General features: G+C 36.9%; 1 protein-coding gene across 8 annotated transcripts in view; it reads right to left on the reverse strand.

Moving 5' to 3' along the window:
• The window catches only part of DGKB (diacylglycerol kinase beta), a 377,398-nt gene that overhangs the window by 281,850 nt on the left and 75,263 nt on the right, over positions 1-20,285 (reverse strand). For all 8 annotated transcript variants that reach the window (XM_058024167.1, XM_058024175.1, XM_058024191.1 and 5 more), the window contains exon 2: positions 16,837-17,097. In XM_058024167.1, coding sequence (XP_057880150.1) covers positions 16,837-16,906 — 70 coding nt within the window. In that variant the 5' untranslated portion in view covers positions 16,907-17,097. The remainder of the gene's footprint in view (positions 1-16,836; positions 17,098-20,285) is intronic.

Genomic DNA, 20,285 nt, shown 5'->3' on the forward strand with positions numbered 1-20,285 from the left:
CCTAGGGATGACCCAAGCTGGCCTCTCCCACTCCTTCTGCAGCCCCATATATTCTTCATTCTCTTACAAAGTAAATTTTCTTACAAGGTAATTTTTTAATCTTGGATGTAGTACTTAATTAGACATATAAGAAAACTGTCACTACATTTATGCTCAAGCTTCTCACAAAGACCTGGTTTTGTTCTAATGCTTTCCAAACAGTGTGTACCATCAGTAAAATAAAGCTTATCTCAGAATGTGCAGTAAAAAAACCTTAGAAAATAAATGGCTTACTAAGTTTCAATATGTATGAGATCATGGCTTCAAGATAAAAGAAATATGAAATGAAGACCCAGTATCCTGAAAGTAGCAACGCACAATCATCTGCACCATTAAGATATATGCCAGACCCTGGTCAGAATATCTCAATCTTAGGGTCACTCTCAAAGAGTAAAGAAGAGGTTATACTCGGAGAAGTAATCTAAAATACTCTACAATTTATCCCTCCTTTCTAAATCTGAAAAATCCCCCAACACCCAAGATATGAATACAAATAAAATGGCTATCATAAAAACAACTTGGTTTAGACAACAGAGTAAATATTGTTGAGGTTGCCTTCAGAGACCTGATTGCCCAAACCAAAATTTCAAGACAATACAGGAATCTCTCCAAATTTATTTTACTTTTATTAATTTTTACATTTAATAAAAAGCTGTGCAAATAATTTGCTTTTTTCCCATCAAAATGACAAATTTTTAGTTGAAATTTCCTCATCTGAAAAGAACAAGAAATGTTAGAGTAGATAACATATTCCAAAAAACCTGATATTAATAGTCATGGAATCTGAGAATGCCCTGTTTTGGAAGGGACCTTTAGAGATCTTCTAGTTATCCGTCTGCTGTGGGTAAGGGACACCTTTAACCAGACTTGGCTGCTCAGAGCTCCATTTAACCTGGTTTGAACACTTTCTGGGATAGGGCTTCCACAACCTCTCTGGGTAACTTGTTCCAGTGCCTCACCACTCCCACAGTAAAGCATTTCATTCTATTATCTAATCCAAACCTACTCTCTTTCAGTTTGATGCTGCTCCCCTTATCCTGTCACTACACACTCTTGCAAAAAGTCTCTCTGCATCTTTCCTGTAGGCTCCCTTCAGGTACTGGAACGCTGTGATTAGGTCAACCCAAAACCTTTTCCAGTTACTTTTCCAGAAATAAACAAATTCCCTGAGCCTTTCCTCAGAGGAGAGGTGCTCCATCCCTTCAAACAACTTGGAGGCCCTCCTTTAGACTTTTTCCAGCAGGTCAATGTCCTTCCTGTGCTGGGGACCCCAGAGCTGGATGCAGCACTGCAGGTGGGGTCCCACAACAACAAAACAGAGGAGCAGAATCACCTCCCTTGACCTGCTGGCCATGCTTTTCATGCAGCCCAGGACATGTTCTTTAACAGCTGCATTTAACTTTCCTATTTTTGTATTCCCTCAAATAAAATATTGAAATACTCAATTCTGTAAGCATCCAAATGTTTCAAAAGGAACACCGCAGTGTTTTGTTTCAAAAAAACGTGTTGTTTTGTGTGCCTACAAATGGCACTATTATGTAAAGAGACTCTGATTAGCTTGAATCAGGCAGTGGAGGAATTCTAGAGCTCCTGAAATAAACTGAAAATAGACTCCAGCTGTGCTGCTGCACCACTTTACTGCTCATTTCTAGCTTAGGAATCTTTACACCACACTGCAAAGCACAGCACAAAGCACGTTGCTTCTCTGGGAAATTCCCAAACATAATAGACTTTTATTCTTGTCAGACAGTCCAAGCCAGTGTCCCCAGTACAGGTACACACAGACAGGCCCTCCCAGCTCTACACAGGTTCTCAGTTCACACCCATGAGCATTCATTCCCTGCCAAACAGCATTGTAAGGATGGCCTCGAGCAGAAGCTGAGAGCTGCTTGGACATGGCACTGCTTCAAGAGGATGAAGAGGGAAGGACATGAATCCTGTGAGGAAAGGGGGTGGGAATGGGGACACCCCCCCAAGAAGGGCAGGAGGCTGGCTGCTGACTGCTCCTGGGAGGGTGAGGAAGGAGGAACAGAGCCTGCAGGCCACCAGAGCTTCCCAAAAGCTCAGCAAAGTAACGCGGCTGCCCGTGCTGCACTCACATGGCACACAGAAAATGCACCACACTCCTGCTACCAGAATTGAAGTCATTCCTTGGAAACTTCAGTCACTAAGACAACAGTGGGGATCATATGGAGTTAATTGTAGCCACATAAAAGCTGCAAAATCAGAATGAAGGCTTCTCATTCAGCCCGCTGTGTGTCCTGTGAAGGCATTGAGCGCTTTACCAAGATCAGGAACTGACTTCTGTCCAATTTTAAAGAGAGCAGCTAGAATTCAAGTCTTTTAAAAGCCTGCATACAATTCAGTAGATAAATTGAATACAGAAAAACAAAAAATATTTTTTTATATTTAATTTTAACATCCCAACTTTGCCAAAAAAACAATTGGAATTCTTCCACTGAAGAACTACTGTATGCTTGTTTATTCTCACCTGGCTTTATTCCTGGTTCTGTAGCTTCTGTCCTTATTTCAACCCTCATATAAACAGTTGATTATTTCATGCATACTACTTGGCTTGCCATTAAGATTTCTTTCCTCTTTATTTTTATTTGATTTTATCCAAAATTTGTCTGATGTTAAGTGCCACATTTTTCACCACTGCCTCCTAACTGCTTATCCTTTATTTCTGATGGCTATGTACTCACAATAAAAAAATGCATATTTATTATTTGTTATTTATTCAAAATAACTTTAAGAAAAAAATCTTATCTGCCTCCTTGTTCATTCTCTCCATGTTTATACTTGACTTGCATCATCTTTTAAGGCAAAGGTTTCATGTAATTTTAAAAATATACTATATTCTCATTATGGTTAAAAACAGACAAAGCCTGATGAAATTAAATGCAAAGGTCTTTTCATAAGAAATGCTGATAATGGATAAATTTCATAGAAGACAGTGATGCATAAACTGTAAAAATTAACATTGTTCAAAAAAAATGTAATTTTTGTGGTCGGGAAGATTTAAAATTGATTTTTTCACTTTTTTCAAAACTCAAAAAGCAGGCTCCTAAAAATTGCTTACAAGTTTTAAGATGCCATTTGAATTTCCAGACCTGCAAGAAGAATGCATAGCAGAACACTCTCCATTCCTCCAAAATGACTATTAAGAGTTACTAGTTCAACAACCTTAATGCATAAAATTTCAAAATGCAACTGAATGCCAACCAAAAAAGTTTGAAAAATCTCAGTTCTGATAGCAAGCTCCAAAGCTACCTAGTCATGGTAATTTGGCAAGGCTGCCCAAATTCTGGCAACTTTTACAAAGCTCATCAGTCACTAAAGCTGCGCAACATAAGCTACTAGACTTTTATCTAAGACTAAATATGCTAAATGGGGGAGAAAACAAATCACAACTTTAGAATACATATGCAAAGAAAATATTTTTTTCTGAATTATATGGAAGACTACTATTTATATTAGACTGGAAGTCTATCAATAAAAGTGGGAATCTCTCCTGTCAAGTGTTCACAAAAGATTAGGACAAGATTGACATCCTGTCTAATTCTTAACACTCAGAAATTATTACAAAAATAAACCCATAGTGGAAACAAACATCTGCTATGATAATGGACTTTATTCTCCTTTTGTAAAAGGGAGGAAACAATTTTCTGTTTCTTCCACCTGTTTAGTCACCATAAACCAATAATTACTGTGAATAAATGAAACAGATGGAAGAAATGGGAAACAGTTTCATTCCCTTTCAGAAAAGGAGAAAGAAAATGAGGTGGAATCCACTTCATAAAACAGAAAAGGGCATTGAGAGAGTGCTTCTGAGAAACACTGCACAGTTTAACATACACATTTAGTAAAATAATGCAGAAATCAAATCCCCAGAGATGCTTCACAGTCTTTAAAACAAAGCAGATGATCAATTCTTCCAAACTAAACCTATCTGACAACTACAGTTTCTTTTTACTATTATCATTCTTTGTTTTTGAAAGATAGTGGTATGAGTAGGAGGTCTGTAAGAGGCTTGGTATAAAAATATTAGAATGTATTAGAGCTAAGTTCATAGCTATGCATCAGTGGTCTGAATAAGAGAAGAACTTACAATACTCATCTGCTGCTATATACAGGATTAATCACATTTAAGAACTCTGTTTGCCCCAAGCACCACCTCTACTCTTTGGCACTATATGTGAAGCATACAGCAGAAAGAGAACACAACTTTTCTGTCACTGGCAGTATGAGGAGCAAATCCATATGAAAAGAGCTCTTGCATATGCCTGGGTATTTTAACTCCCGGGTGGAAAAACAGGACATGAAAATCCTTTCAAAAACAGGACACGACGGAACAACTTGCTGAACATACAGGTGGGCATTCCCATCCAAGAAAATGATGCCATTTCTTTCCTTGAATAAAAATTTCCAGCATAAAACCTGAAGTGCAAGCAGCAAATTTAACATAACAAAAATGCAGTAACATGACATATTCCTTATTCATTAACCCAAGTTATTTAGAGCAGTTTATGCAGCTTTTTGATTCACTAGATGCAACACTTAATGAGGTCAACCTCAGCTTCAAGCCAAAGACTTACTGTAGTGCAGAGACCATATTTATTACTAGTTTCCACTAAAATAACTAAATGGAGATGTGATTATAACCCACTCAGCATAATTATACAAGATTTATATTTCCTTTTTATGTCCAGATAGACCCCGAATAAAGACTGACATATTTATGCCTGGAACACTTACAAAATTTTAGAGATGCATGCCTCCCAGGGATAGGATGCTAACCTGTAGAGATGCCTAGCTGTAGAGGTAGATTTGCTTGGGTATTTTTTCTTTGTTTTGTTTAAGGGGTTGAGAAGGTGTTGCTAGCCAAACATGCTACACAGGCTGTGTGGATAGATAAAGTAGGGATGAAAAAAAACCAAAAAAAGAGAGGGGGAACAGGAGAAAAAAAAAGAAAACCAAGCTCTTCTGAAATGTGTTACTGGTAGAAAAACCCTGAGATTCAATGTAAACTTACTCAGGTTATTTTTAAAAAAGTCAAACTGGATAACTTTAAGCTGCAACATCTACACAGAGCTACAGAGTATTTATCTTAAGAGTACAGTCTGCCTTGAAGAGTTTGTAGTTTGAAGAGCAGTTCAGTAGTCCTCATTCAGTGTCAGTCATTACATCTCGAGATTGCTACTGGAAGGAGCAGCTACTCTGACACTTGCTTCTTGAAACTAATCCAGAAGAACTGCAGTCCATGCTGTGATTTAAGCACATACAGTGGGAAGCACTTCAGAATGTGCTTTTTTACCATTTGGGACAACTTAATTGACACTCTTTCTGTGAATCCCTTAAACTCCCAGAGCTCAAAATCCAGAGCATTTAAATTTACATCATAATGCCATGTATCTTTAACAGCATGATCTTCTTTGAAGGTGTCACATGTTAGACCACAGATAAAACAGCGAGCCTGGACTTGACAAACAAGGTGACAATGTTCAGTGTGCCTGACACAAAATACAAAAATATGGTTCCATTCTTAAGGCATATGAAATGAGTCATTACTTCTCTAAGTATTAGCCAGTTCCTAAAGTAACTTCTTATCTACTAAAACAAATCTGAATGAACAGTCATTTCTGAGTTATTCCAGAATAAGAGCACCTCCAAAGGGACTGTAAGTGGCTTTTTTCAAATTCCAGAGTGAGTACTTGCTTGGATTCACCCTCACCCAAAATTAGCTAAATAAGTACTCAAGCTTTCAAATCAAAAATAATAGTGCCTGTGTACATCTTCCCAGATTTTAATAATGAAGAATTTATATTCAAAAACTGATAGAGGGCCCTCTACAGAATAAAAAATAATTATGATAAAGTAATTTAAATAATTTTTACAAGATAAACTTTGGCTAGCCACCAAGGTTTGATGTGAATTCTTTTCCTTCTGCTGCAGCTATTTTCTCTCAATTCCATGATTTTTTTTTTAAAGTACTATTATTATTTCTCATAATCAAACAGCAAATGTAAATCAAAATTTTCCAAACATTCAGTTTTAGGCACTGAGTTCTATTTTGCCCCCTGTCTGCTGCTCAATTTCTCTAAAAGCCAACTTTGATTTTGTCCTAACAAGCTATTCCTAACTTTTGTTCTCTGTTTTCTTACATCACTCATAGCACTACCTATGGGTTGTAAAAATGGCACAGATACACAAATTTTGGTGTAACAAAACTTGGTAGACTCCAACTTTATTTGAAGCCATTTGTTTTACTTTGTTTTCTATGTGTTTTTTCATTTTTTAATAATTTTTCCCTTTCAAGACTTTTATATTTTTTTATCCCAGGAACTCTTGTCACTCATTCAATTTCTTCATACATCTTCAATGTGCTTTCCTCATCTCTAGTATAATTTCAGCAATTTATCAAACTCTTAAAGCCTGTCCAGTACTGAAGTGCCACTATTCAACAAAGAATTCAGACATATACTTAGTACATGAACCATCTTCCCATCCTCCTCTCATAAACATCTCTAAAATTTTCACTGTTTCTTTCCATTCATTTCAACTAGCACTATCTATAGGCTTTTAACAAATATACAGCCTATGCATTCTTTGAAAGCAGTTACAAGGATTGCCAAAGTGTTTATGTTGATACAGGCAAGGATACAGGAGTCTGTTCCACCTCTGTAGTGAATTTCGAACATAAAGAACATTCTAAAAGTAGAAACAGCATTCTACTTAAACAAAAACAAAAACTAACAAATAGAAACCCAAAACACAAACAACAAACAAAACCAGAACCAACAACAAAGAAACAACAGTTAACAAAGCATTTTAAAGCTCTTCAGCATGCCTTCATGAATGAAAACATGTATTTACTAGGCAACTTAATTCTAGGAAATACATTCTTCAAAACAAACTCTTTATCTCTATTATTACTGCTACCATTAATTTGAGTGTCTCAGTATCGGAATCACAGAATTGTTAGGGTTGGAAGGATCTCTCTAGACTATCTAGCAGAACCCCTGTTCCAAGGCAGAATCATCTGCAATTACAAAACCTATTTGGAACTTCTATGTTTAAAATAAAATCAAGCATTCCTATTTTCAGAATTAATACAAAAGCAATTCACATTGGAATTTAATCACAAATTCTTTTGTCCGTATTCTGTACTGGATTTAGTAAAATTATGACCCACACAAAATCTGGACAGTTCTAAAGATTAATTTAGCAATATGTAATGCCCTTAAAAAGCCATTCAATTCTGCAATGCAGCCAACAAAACTATGCAGTGACACTGCATAGCATCCCCTAAAAATGTTCCAGAGCCACAAAAAGCAATATATTTTTAGTGCCTAAAAACACAATGAAAACATATGTAATTATGGGCACATTTTAATTTTTTATTTCTTGTAACTGGTAGAAAACAACAGAGAGGAAGACAATCCCGGGCCCTTCACCCCAATTAATGGCAGATGGAGCAAAGTCTCCTGACACTATCTGACAGCTCTAAGTCCCCTCTTCTTCAGACACCTCTGACTCTCAATTTGAGACATCAAGACCAACGTATTTTCTGTTCTCCAGAGGAACAAGGAAGGCAGCTTTGGCTCTCCTTTTTTCAGACACCCAGGAGAGGCAGAGCAGCAGAAGTGGTAAAGCTAATAGCAAAGTATATTTTTTCAGTGGATAAGCTGGACTAGCAGCTTTCCCCTTCTCTCTTCAAGCATATGAGGCTTTGCTGGGCTTAAGGGACCTACCATGTGTTACTGGTTTATTGAGTGTGAATCTGATGAAGGTGAAGTGGCATCATCCTTTCTCTCAGAGCTATGTTTTTTCAGTTTGTCTGATGAGTCATGGATTGTCACCATTTGAATTACTTTCCAGCTCTTCTACAGAAACACAGTGCCTAAAAATACATGCTTTTAATAAGAGCTGAGATTCTGCTACAGTCACATGGCTCTCCAATTAGCCCATTCTCCCTTCATTTTGTTTCTTAAAGGCTTGGTGAACTGTAACTCTCTGTTTGTGACATCAGGCTCATTTCCACAGCAACCAATTGAATTATCCCCCAAATCTTTATAATAAGAATTAGCAACAGGAACAGATGAACTCGTAAGAAACAAAAGCTTCTTACTGTTTACATGCAAATGTCCATAGAAACAACCAAACAACAAAGCAAAAGGAATATGGAAGATACATAGAAACACAGGAAATATAACAAAGGCATAATCAATGTTTACATATTTTACAGTGTATAAATAGACATTCAGTAATTTGATGACCATATGTCAGATCTGTAATAGACACAATATACGTTCAACACCAGTAACAACTGATGCTGCAACACCAGGTGTTACTGACTGGCACCAAGTACCTATGCTGCTTCAATTCCACAAAAAGTCATTATTTTTAACCAAGGAAATAAGGAGCAAGCTGAGATCACACCATTTGCCTTTCAGAACTCAAAGGCCAGCTACTAGCCACTACACATCAAGAAACCCTTAGCCACAGAAACCTGAAAACACCTCTTAGAAGACATGGGGACCTGGCCCTGTTCAGCCTTATTTATCCATTCTGTGATTCTGTTAACAAGTGTTTCTGTTTTGGACTTTGCTAGAATCCTTTACACTTGCTTCTTGCAATGATACCTTGAAAATGGAAATGCAAAGTCATTAACTTTTACCCTGAAGACTTTCTCATAATTTTCTTCTATTAAAATTGTATTATTTAAGAACCATTAAATAATAATCTGTATGTCTAAGAGTTAACACAGGCTCTGAACCTATTGGCAGTGCTAGAGTTCTGATTAACTTAATCTTCCTCAGGTACTGAAACAGCCACTGTGCCCTCAGCAGAAACACTGGAAACTTAGCAGCATAATCTAGAAAATAATACGATTTTCCTGAAAATAAAGGCCTAACCATGGCCAGTCTCAGCACAACAAATTCCACATCTGTATTGAACTACTGTGTTTCACAGCTCAGCAAGGCTGAGCAAACCTTGCAGTCTTCTCCAGCTGTTGCAACTGCTGTCCCTTCCTCACTCTCCCAGATGAAGCCAATGTGCAAGAAGCTTGCAGGTAAATTATCTTCTTGTAGTGAGACCACCAAATGCTTCTGATGATGGGACAGTGTCCTATTCATCACCCAGAAAGCATCTCCAGTGCCTCTCCACGCACAAATGATGTTTGCAATAATGATAGCCTTTTCTAACAGAATTTCCTCTCTGGATTCTGCGATCAATGCAACTTGGTACTATCGAACAGCCTGAATCAATTTTTTTCCTTCTTCAATTCCTTTAATATTTCTTCCATATGAGACCCAAACAGATATACAGCTTTGACACTTCCACTAACTTTCCTAAAATAGACAAATCAAACGTGTTTGCACTAGCACAACTGAGACCATTTGCTTCCTAATACTTTCATTACCCCTAAACGAAAGCTACAATTTTTGGAGCCATCATAATTTTGACCCTACCAATCAATTATTCAGGAACCAGAGGCAGCTCTTTAGGAAGGAAATTGATGCTAAAAACAGCTGGTACTTCATTGAACTGATCCAACTCTGGACCAATTTGTCATCATTTTTCAAAATCTTTGAAATACAGGTTTACACTAAGAGCCTACTGCCTTCTCTGCTTTTACTAAATTAAGTCTCTTCATGTTATGATATATGATCTCTTGTTAGCAGTCTCCAGTCAACAGCATAAAGAAGCAACACTGGTTTTGAATTTTGCTGACTATAATCCCTTTAATTGGAACTCTTGAACAAATCAGATACTCCAAGAGCATCTTCTGTTCTGCAGAGGAAGAGAGTCTTTTCCAGCCTTTACAATTCTATGATTCTGGGGGATTTATAAACAGGAGATTTGTCCCGATTTTGCCAGCTGATAGTAACAATTATAAATTCACTATTTCCTGCTCTTGAAACATGTCTCCCTGCTGCTGACATATGAAGTTTCTTACACTTAAAAGACAGGAGAGGATCCCTGTAATTAGCTAAGACATGAACATAATACTGTAATAAGATACTCCAAGTCACTCATTGTAATACTTTGTGCTGTTACTAGGTATCATTTAAAGCTCTACAAAAGCCAGTATTTCCTAAAAGAATGCTTCAAACTAGAACATATAGCAGCCTGAGAGGGACAAAAATGTACTTAAGTGCATCTGTCTTTGTCACAAAATAAAAGAAACTCCTGAATAATTTCACAGTCCCTTCAACCAAAGCAAAACATTCAGAACCCTTCTACATCGTTCCTTTCCCTGAATAGTTTATACCTGAAACAAGTTGGATGCCCTTCCTCAGTGGAAGCAGTGGAACACAAGAAAAAAGTTCTGCATACACAAGTGTCCCACCTGACAGATACAAAAAGACTCCTCCTTACTCACAATCATGAACAGAGTCAGTATAATACTGTTACCACTGACAGGCTAACTGGAGAATTGATCAGCTTCTGTTTGGTTAAAAACACAACTGCTAGTCACCACTAGGCATTTATCATGGCAGAAACATTAAGCATTTTATCTCATTAGAACGCCCACCTCCAAGATCCAGACCATATTGTATTATTGCATGTTTATCAGTTTTGTTTTTCTTCAGAAATGCTCAACTCATCATTCATATCTTACATTCTCTTAAAACAGAAATCCTCACTATAGAAAGGAAAGAAATCCGCTAATATTTCTGCAGATGATATTGGTGCCCAGCTTTCAATCTCCCACAACAACTTTATCTGTGATATCATCTTCAGAGGTCAAGTCTCAACTATGAATGGTCAAATGAAAAAGAAATTCATAACTTTGCACCTTCTGTATTCTGGATTTCAGTCTAACACAAGTCAAAGTTGGATCTAATATCCTCATTAGTGAAGACTGTATGTAACAGCCTTCCTTTGGACAGAGTTCAGGGCTTTTTAAGAGTAAATCTAACTAGAGACTAAATAAATAATGTGTAACACTCCTAATCCATTTTATCTAAATTGGTGCAACACGGGAATGTGTACAAAGGATTTAAATTCACAGATCTGAAAAAAAAACAACTTACGGTGTTATATCCATACGCATAGTTCAGCTCTCAGGAGAACTAAAGTAAGTGTCCCACCAAACCACTGAGTAGTTTTCTCCGCTCCATTTTCTCCTACTTAGATTTTTAGATACAAATCAAAGATTTAGGGTAAGGATTCAGACTTGCAATTTATCAACGGGTCCCTTTTTCTGGCCATTCTACCCCCAAGAGCCCTTGCATGCCAAGACTGGATCTCTCACTAGACCCCTTATCCTTCTGCATGAAGCTCTCCCAAGTGCATGGGATACTGTACAGGCAGAGCTGGCAGACTCCACCTTTCATCCAGTCTAACAGATTCTGTCAAAACTTTTTGAGAACTTGATGAACTCCATTTTACTAATAGCAGCAGAAACACTATAATTCTAAAATCCAATACTTGGGGTAAAACTATTTTCCGTAATCACCAGTGACATTCTCTCTCCACTTGCCACACAGTAGAAAATAGCTGTGTTTGTCAAATTGTATTTGATGAGGTCCATTCCCTCATTAGAATTAGACAATTCCATGTGGCACTAGCAGCCTGGGATCCTCTGAGGGATTGTGTAATGGCCCATAGCTACTGGTAATCAGCCACCACATATATGAAGTCCCCTGCATGTTATCATTTATACTCATTGTAAAAGATAATCCTTCCCTCTCTGAGGAACACAGAGCCAAATCCACTAAAGAGTCTCTGAAAACTTAACTTTGAACCTAAACTTTTGCTGACCTTCCCATTTTTCTTCAGTGATCTTTTTCACAAATTCCTCCTTCCTGTTCCCCTAGAAAATTGTTTCACTGTCTAGTTCTTGCAGTAGCTATTGATGCTACATCAAAAGATGCTGCAGCTGCTGATGCTGTTTCTGTTCTCACAGTCATTTCAGTAGCACTCCAACATCTATTTCTATCTTCAGTCTGTGACAGTCTGCTCAAGACTCCACCAGCCTGGGAAAAAATCTCTGCCAAAAGTTTTGCAAAAAAGTTTTTTCTTCAGGCTTTTCCTCAGGGCACGTTTTGTTGACAAACTCAAAAGCACAACACAAAATCAAGCTATTTCCCCAGAGTGCACTTACTGCCAAAGCTCAGAGGTCTTTTTCTCCACCTACTGAGGCAAGAACTTCCTTTTTTTTTTTTCCTTTTTTAATGCTTAGCTGACTCATGAAATAGTCCTGTTTTAACTGTTTCAAATCCATTCAATATTTCCACACTTGCTTTTGGAGCAGGATCCTCTAAACTCCTTTTAATATATAATTTGGACTACAACAGCCATAAAACTTTGTTTAATAAAAAGGAGATACAAAATTCATTTAATAAAAAGAATTAAAATAAAACCTTGTCCAAACTAATCCAATTTACCATACAGATAATAATCACAATGAAGCTATTTATATTGCTTCTCTCTAATGCCCTTACAATTCAGGTTCCTGTTTGGAGTAGTACAGAATGGCACATATCAGTGAATCACAGAATCATTTTGGTTGAAAAAGATCTCAAGATCATCAAGTCCCATCTTTGACTCATCACCACCATGTCAACCCGACCATGCACATCCATTCATTCCTTGAACACTCCCAGTTATAGATGCACATATGACTCAACTCTGCATGTACTTGTTATTCCACTACTGCCCTGGGCAGTCTGTTCCAGTGTTTAACAATCCTTCCCTGGAGGAAAACCTGATGTCCAACCTGAACCTCCCCTAGTGCAGCTTGAGACTTTTAAGCTTTTGTCCTATTGACTGACAGCTTTTGTTCTATTGCTGATTGCCTGGGAGAAAAGGACAACCCTCACCTGACTACATCTCCTTCCAAGAAGCTGAAGGGAGTCATAAAGTCACCTCTGGGCCTCCTTTCCTCCAGGCTAAACCACCCCAGTTCCCTCAGCTGCTCCCCATACAACTTACAAACACATATCTATCTGGTACCATATAGTTTAGAAGAAACTATTTCTGCCTGAAACATGTTGTACCTACCTTACTCTATGCAATGACAGTGTTATGCAGAAAAATCCTTGTATCTTTTCACCTTCCCTTCTCACAGCCAGCATTGATTATGAAATCTAAAGGAGAAAAAAATTTCTTCTCTCAAGTACATTTATTTCCCTAAAATCTTCAGGATTTAGAGTGGGCTACGTTATTGTTGTTGTCGTTACTATCACTATTATATAATAACCACAGCAGTTATCCCTGGTTTTTGCCTTTTATTTTTTTCACCTATTCTTCAGAGGCAATTTAAAACCAGGCAAAGATGTAATGCAAAATATGTTCTACTGTTCTATCTTCAGAACAAGAAGAGAGGAGATTTTTAATTTGACTGGGAAGAAGGACCTAGAGGAACTGTCTTTGGAAATAATTATTCTTCCAAAACCACATATATGCATATTAACTGCAAAGTGCCAAGTATTAGGCAACACACTCTTTAGACTTCAGAAATATTTTTTTGTTGTTGTTAAGTAATATTTAAATTTCAATGAATTCCAAAAATTTGCTGAATTATTATGCAGGCAGACTAAGAAGGGTCCTACATTGAAAGCATAAAATACCCTTGATTAAGCTCAAAAATAATTTAGTAAGAAAAAATTACAGATACTCCTTGGATTAAATCACAGGAAGATATTCACTTACTATGAAGGTCTGAGTACTGCTTAGATGGAAATATTTTTGATTAGGAACAAATGATGGAGAACTCATTCTCCTTTGCTGTTCAGTTATATTTATGGAAATTGAGAAAAGCTATTACATATTCAAGAAAGAAATTTTGCATTCAGAGTTTGGGTTCACCAAACAGTACAGTTGGATAAAGCACTGAATATAACTATGTGAAGAAGAAAACAGGCAGACAAAACGTGGTAGGAACTTCTCAAAGTGATTACAAGGTCAGTAGCTGCACACCGAGCTAGGAGCAGACCTTACTTAATAGTACTTGTCAGAGTAGACAGAATATCATCAAGCTCACAGAAGATTAATAAAAAGAAGAACTACACTGAACTAGAGCAAAGTGTCTTTCAGTCAGAAAGTGAAGAGCACTAGAATCCACAGGAGTAGTTTAAAGGGCTTTATACAGTGAAAGATCCACACACCTACTTTGGCGACTAAAAAGGGAATTTATGCTCCAAGTCCAAGACAGCTGGGTCTATAATGACCACAGTTACACGAGTTATATATGCACACATGACTCAACTCCGGATGTACTTATTATCTGTGCAGTCTGTATCTAAATATAGTTTGAAATTTTCTCTGCATGACTGAAGTCAATTGATGCCAAGAGAAGCAGCTCATCTAGGTGCCACCTGAGCTCCATTTCTTCTTAAAGATAAGAAGAGTCACCTAATGTCTCTTAAAACCTGTGCAGACCCATTCCTCCGTTCTTCTTGGAAACTGTAACATTTACAGGTGTGACTGATTTCAGCAAAGTTTAGCACGAAGTTTTCTTCATAAAACAGGTAGATGTAAGACAGGCTTGCTTTCCAGACAGGGGAAAGACCGAGGACATAGTTTCAGACTGAGCTTCCACCTCGAAAGACTGAAATCCAAATCCCTCACTCCTCCAAGTGTGCCCTGCTGCGCAGCAGAACAATGTCACCCTTCCTACACTGGATCCAAACCAAGGCTTGCAGACTTGTGAGGTGGTCTGTGCCCTCAGCAGAGGCTGTCACAAGTTAAACATTGTCTCACTCTGTAGCCAGCTCAGGCTGAGGAGATTCAGCTGAAACAGAGAACTGTGCAACAAGTTTTCTCCTGATCAAAAAGTCAAATATGCGAAACACCAGGAAATGCATTTTAAAGAGAATACTTTCGGCACAAATAGACAGATGAAGTGCCTAAAATGGATGAGCAAACTTTCTTAACCAAATTTACTTAGGCTCCAAAGAAAAGCAGAAATAGAAATCCCCCTGTATTTAAGAACTTCCTACAGATTCTAGCACGAGGTAGCTCAGCACATCCCCTGATCCCATTCACCAGCTAACCATATCTGTTCTGAATCAACAAAGAACTGCACCCAGGGGAAAGAACAGTTTGGGGAGCAACTGGCATCCTGCCACAATCAACCCACCACAGCTGTATAAAAGTAATATGGATTTCCAGTGATCTTATTAGGCAGAAGTGACTATCACCCTCTAAGAGTATGATCCGAGGCAGATGGGTTTTTGGTAGGCTATACTCTTTGTTCCAATACTCTAGTACTACAGCTTGATGCAAACTAGAATAGAATATATAAACACTGTATTTTTTAAATTCAAAACTTAAACAGTTAAAGTAATATTACAATTTAGGTAAGATTAAGTAAAATCTCTAGACCAATCACCAAGGCAGAGCAAATGACAAACATGCATATCAGAGGGTAAATGCAAAACAAATGACCTCTCCATGAATTCCCTACTTATTCCAAAGTCCTGCAGTGAAACCCACTCCTTAGCACAAGGCACAGCTGGGTGCCCACCACCACCACTTGTTGGCAGACACCTGTCACAAAGTCAAACCTCCCCACAGTGTCACCTTCTGACACCCAGACCAGCCCTCTGTCCCATAGGAGGGCCACTGGTACTTCCAAAGTTCCATGCTGGAGAAAAATGAGCATTTTTATTTAAACTGAGGACTTTTGTTGGTTAGGGTTTTTATTAATACTATTTTTTTAAACTGAATCAAACTCTACCAAGTCACTAAATGAAATTTGGTGATTTTCAGTTCATTGCCTTTCCAAGTTCAATAAAGACAATGAAATAGCAAAGCAAATATATATTCAAGCTTTACAAAATTCCATAAAATTTAATTATTATTAAGTAATAAGTAAAGATATCTGTTGTCACAACCTTTTTTATCTTACCATGTTACATAAAAATATATCAAATTTAAAAATATTGGTATGATTTTTTTAAAATTGCATTTTAAAGTCTTAGATCATGCACTTAAAGATATTGTTATTTGGTCCTTTAGTTAAATTAAACTGGATAGCCCAGAAATTCAAATTAAAGTCCATACCTAGGGTTTATTCCTTTAGTATTATACACAAAAATTATATATTATTAACATTTTTTTCCTAACTGCCTCAGAAATCGAACTATTTACAAAAAAAATTATCACATTTCACAAAAACTAGCATCTCTTCATTACAGAGGAGCAGAGGAAGCTTAAAAGACAATATATTTTTCTTTAATGTACACAGAAACCTGAACACAAACATCTTCAAACAATTTCCCTGACACCAACAGTTCTACTAAAACAATGGCTCTGAACTATTGTGTGTGCAAGAAGTGCTGGAGAAGCAAAGGGAAGCCAAAAGTAAAGAAATATCTTAAATGCTTTTTTCCTCCACAAGGAAGGCAAACATTTAGGCAAACGTTGCACTGAGGCCTAAGTTATAAGAATGCATAGAAAAAAAAAAAACACAAAACTTTCTATGTCTATTAGAAATCTTAAATTCAGATACTGGAAAAAATTAAAGAAAAATAACTTGAAAATATGTTCCCAGGAAGCACTAAACGTTTCCAGGAGTTAAAAAAATAACTGCTCTATTATGTTTACTATTTATTTGGTGATGTAATTTCAAACAAACAAGATTATTCATATAAAAATAAGAAATAGAGAGTTTTCTTCACAATGGTCTCTGAAAGTAATGAATCATCAATGTAAAACCTGGGTGTGTTCTTTCTAAGCTGTGAACAGTATCAATAACACTAAATTTTTATATTCCACATTCAAAATACTATTTGTTTTTATTTAGCCATAAAATGAAATATTTTTAAAATTACTTACATTCTGCATATTTCTGAAGTTGAGAGAACTCTCCAGGGCTAAGGTTAACCCACTTCTCCTGGCTCGTCATACTGGCAGGAAGGGAGCTCCTTGTGTATCAGAAGAATATTCCTTTTGACCCAGGTGTTATAAACTCCATAAAGATGTTTAACTTCAGCTCACAGTGTCTGGAGAGTGCCAAGATGGCATCAGTCCACGTGGATGAAGTTTTTGGTGCTATGAACTGTTCCAAATGTGTTGGTTCAGTGGCGAGTTACAGCACTGTTAAAAGAGCAAATATTAAATACAGCATAAATACCAAATAGAATAAGATAAAAAACACTAAATACCAAGATATACCAGTTTTCCTGTGGGAATACATGTAACTAATAAATATTTTCTCCTATGCAGTCTTGCTCAAAATATTTCCATACCGTATTTGTCGGCAAATAGTTTTATATGTATTTCCAAACTATTTTTTTTAATTCCAAGTGCTTATGTTCAGAATTCATAAAAAATTATCAACAGTTTATGATCAAATGTATCTGGACACACTTTATGGAGATGCTCCAGATTCAGAAACAACCACTGAAATAGCAGATATTATCTTATCAGTAAACTTAGTTCCTTATGATTTTAAAATTGAATTGCTGTAACTGGATTTTTACCCAGTTATGTTGTTATTCAGCACTGCATGGCCTCATCAGAAATGCTACAAAGCTTCTAACTCTCCATGCCAAAATAAAATAGATTCTAAAGTTTGCTGAGAAGTTCACATAAGAGCTATACAAATATGAACTATTCTAACAAAATAGTAGGGGTTTGATTTCTAGAACATCACAGCATTGCTGGTCACGAGTGAAAATCAAATATAACTGTTGGTATCATCACAAATCAGTTCAGGGGGAAAAAAAATCAAATTGTGGGTGCCTTCTCATCCCAATTTTATGCAGTTTCCACCTCTGTAGGACAGACCCTCTGCCCTCTGACAGCAATGCATTATCAGGTAGGCTGCTTTTCCTCTAATTTTAGCCATCTGAGAGCCAGGTACTTCATTTGAGATTGTCATCTCAGGCGCTCCCTTTAATCATCACAAAGAGACAGGTGGCCCAGGCAGCAATTAATCCTTCCAGTTTCAACATGAGCTTAAAATGTGATGAATTGCCTTCTGTGGTATTTATCTTTTACTGATTACAGAGGTTGCCTAGAGGACCAGTTTAGACTAGAAAGCTAAATTTAGACTGCAAGTGGAATCTCTTCCTATGTCTAGCAATGTATCATTTATAAGGGTTAAATTACAAAAAATTCAGACCAAAAGAGACCAACACAGCAATGGAATGAGTGCTAAGGAGGGAGATGTTGGTAGCTAAGAAAGAACAGAGAAAGGAGTCATGAGAGAAAAGAAAGGAAAAACAAAAAAATTACGAGGAACAGAAGCATGGGTTAAAAAAACCTCACATTAACCTAATCAGACAACACTTTTTCTTTTTTTTCCTCCTGTTATATATATAGAGTCTCATCACTGGACAAAGAAATTCATGCAGACACTAAGGAAGACAACTCAGTCCCAGAGCTTTCATTGCTCTCAGACCCTTCCTTGTGAATAATTTGAATGCATGGACTATACCATGAGCAAGTGTCTAAGTACAATAAAAGCTGTCTTGCCTTTAAAAAATTTGTACCAGAAGAGATTCCTCTGGTCTTCATCTCCTCTTTTAAAAAAATAAAACTACGATGATTTGGAAGATCTAGAATCTGATCGAATACATAATACAATTGTATAATATAATTGAAAAAAATAACAAAAATTTACAGAAGCATGGAGATTGGGATGGAAAAGGAAACATTAATGTGAATAAAACTGGTCAAGTACAAGGCACATCAGCCCTCAAATCTCTAAATCAACGTCAGTGCCTTAAAAAGGTCAGAAACTACAAAAGCTAAATGTGCTATTTATATCGTTCTTTCCCCTGAACTTCAATACTTTTATTGATCTCAAGAAAAAACAACTATGGTCAATTGAGTCATTTTAATCAAATTAGAGATGTTTCATTTCTGGCAGTTGACTAAATTGTATTGAAGACAGTTTTGTACCTTCAAGTAGGCATATATATTTTATAAGCTTGGCAACTGATGAGATTTTACTGATTTCTTAAATTGTATTTGCATAACTGATTTAACCAAAATTTTCTACCACAATTTCATCCAGTTTTACTATTGACATCATCCTTAACTACATTAGCGTTATTACCTACAAAAGCTAACATTGCTGAGTACTGTGAAGTTACAGATGATCATGATTATTGAATATGTATATTTGTGATAAACAGCTTTCCACTAGAATTACTACAGCTAGCAAGGTAACGATGCTGTAAACTCTGGTCCCATGAATCCATCCATAAGGAATACGTTTAGTTGACCACTGTCTACAAAGTTTGTTGCCTACACAGTTCATCAACAGGGAAAATAGATCTAAATTACCAATTCTGATATACTTTCCCCACAACAGACACCCAGGCTCTACAGCCAAGAACCAGAGTTGTAACAAAACATACATGTCCTGAATGAGAAGTAGTATGGACATGGCAGCTCACAGGAAAGATGAAGTAGTTTGTGCCTAAGAGAGCAGCTATCATGGAACATACAACAGAATTTAAGGTTACATTTTTATTCTGGACAACTCTCAAATGCAAGTTCTGTCCCTAGAAAGGGAAGCCTGTGCGGGACAGACTGGATCTAATTAATGTAATTAATCCCAGTGTAATTTGGGAACAGGAAAGGAGAGTTAGGCAGTCCTCTGAGGGTGGCTCACTGGTCTCTGGACTGCAGCCAGGTCCTGACTCCACCTCAGTATATGTGATGCAGAAACACAAGGACACATACTGGGCAAGATTTCACCAAAAGGAAAAATAACCTTCGAGATACATCCTTTCTTCAGTTTCCTGTTAGGTTCTGCTGCAGAGTCCCAAACAAGGAAAGATCCCTGCATTACACAGTTTTTCACAGTTATACCTTTACAGTGACATTTCCCCATTTTATGTAGATAACACCACGGTTATAAGAAAACAAACAGCATACAGATGTTGATGACAAAGGTCATCAATGTATATTTGTGTTATTTGTTAAGGCATACACTGAAGATCACCTATATACTATTCAAATATACAAATTTCTGTAAAAGAAAGTATTAGCTGTTTTGTATTATCTTTTTCACAAGTGTTTAATATAAATTCACTTCCTTACACATTATTTTAGCGCTATTTAAGTACTTCAGGAAGGCTATGCAGTGAGAAACCTATAGATAAGTATATGAAGAGGAAAGTAGTATCAACAATAATACTGTCACATGGGAAAAAAAGAATTTTTAACTACAACAAAAATCAAATGGGATTCGGGTAGGCAAAATAAAGATCAACAGCTCTAAACAGATCACACACAGTGATCTGACCTGTTCATGCAGAGATGAATTT

Source organism: Melospiza georgiana, chromosome 1 (genome assembly GCF_028018845.1).
Source record: "Melospiza georgiana isolate bMelGeo1 chromosome 1, bMelGeo1.pri, whole genome shotgun sequence".
Classification (NCBI taxonomy): domain Eukaryota; kingdom Metazoa; phylum Chordata; class Aves; order Passeriformes; family Passerellidae; genus Melospiza; species Melospiza georgiana.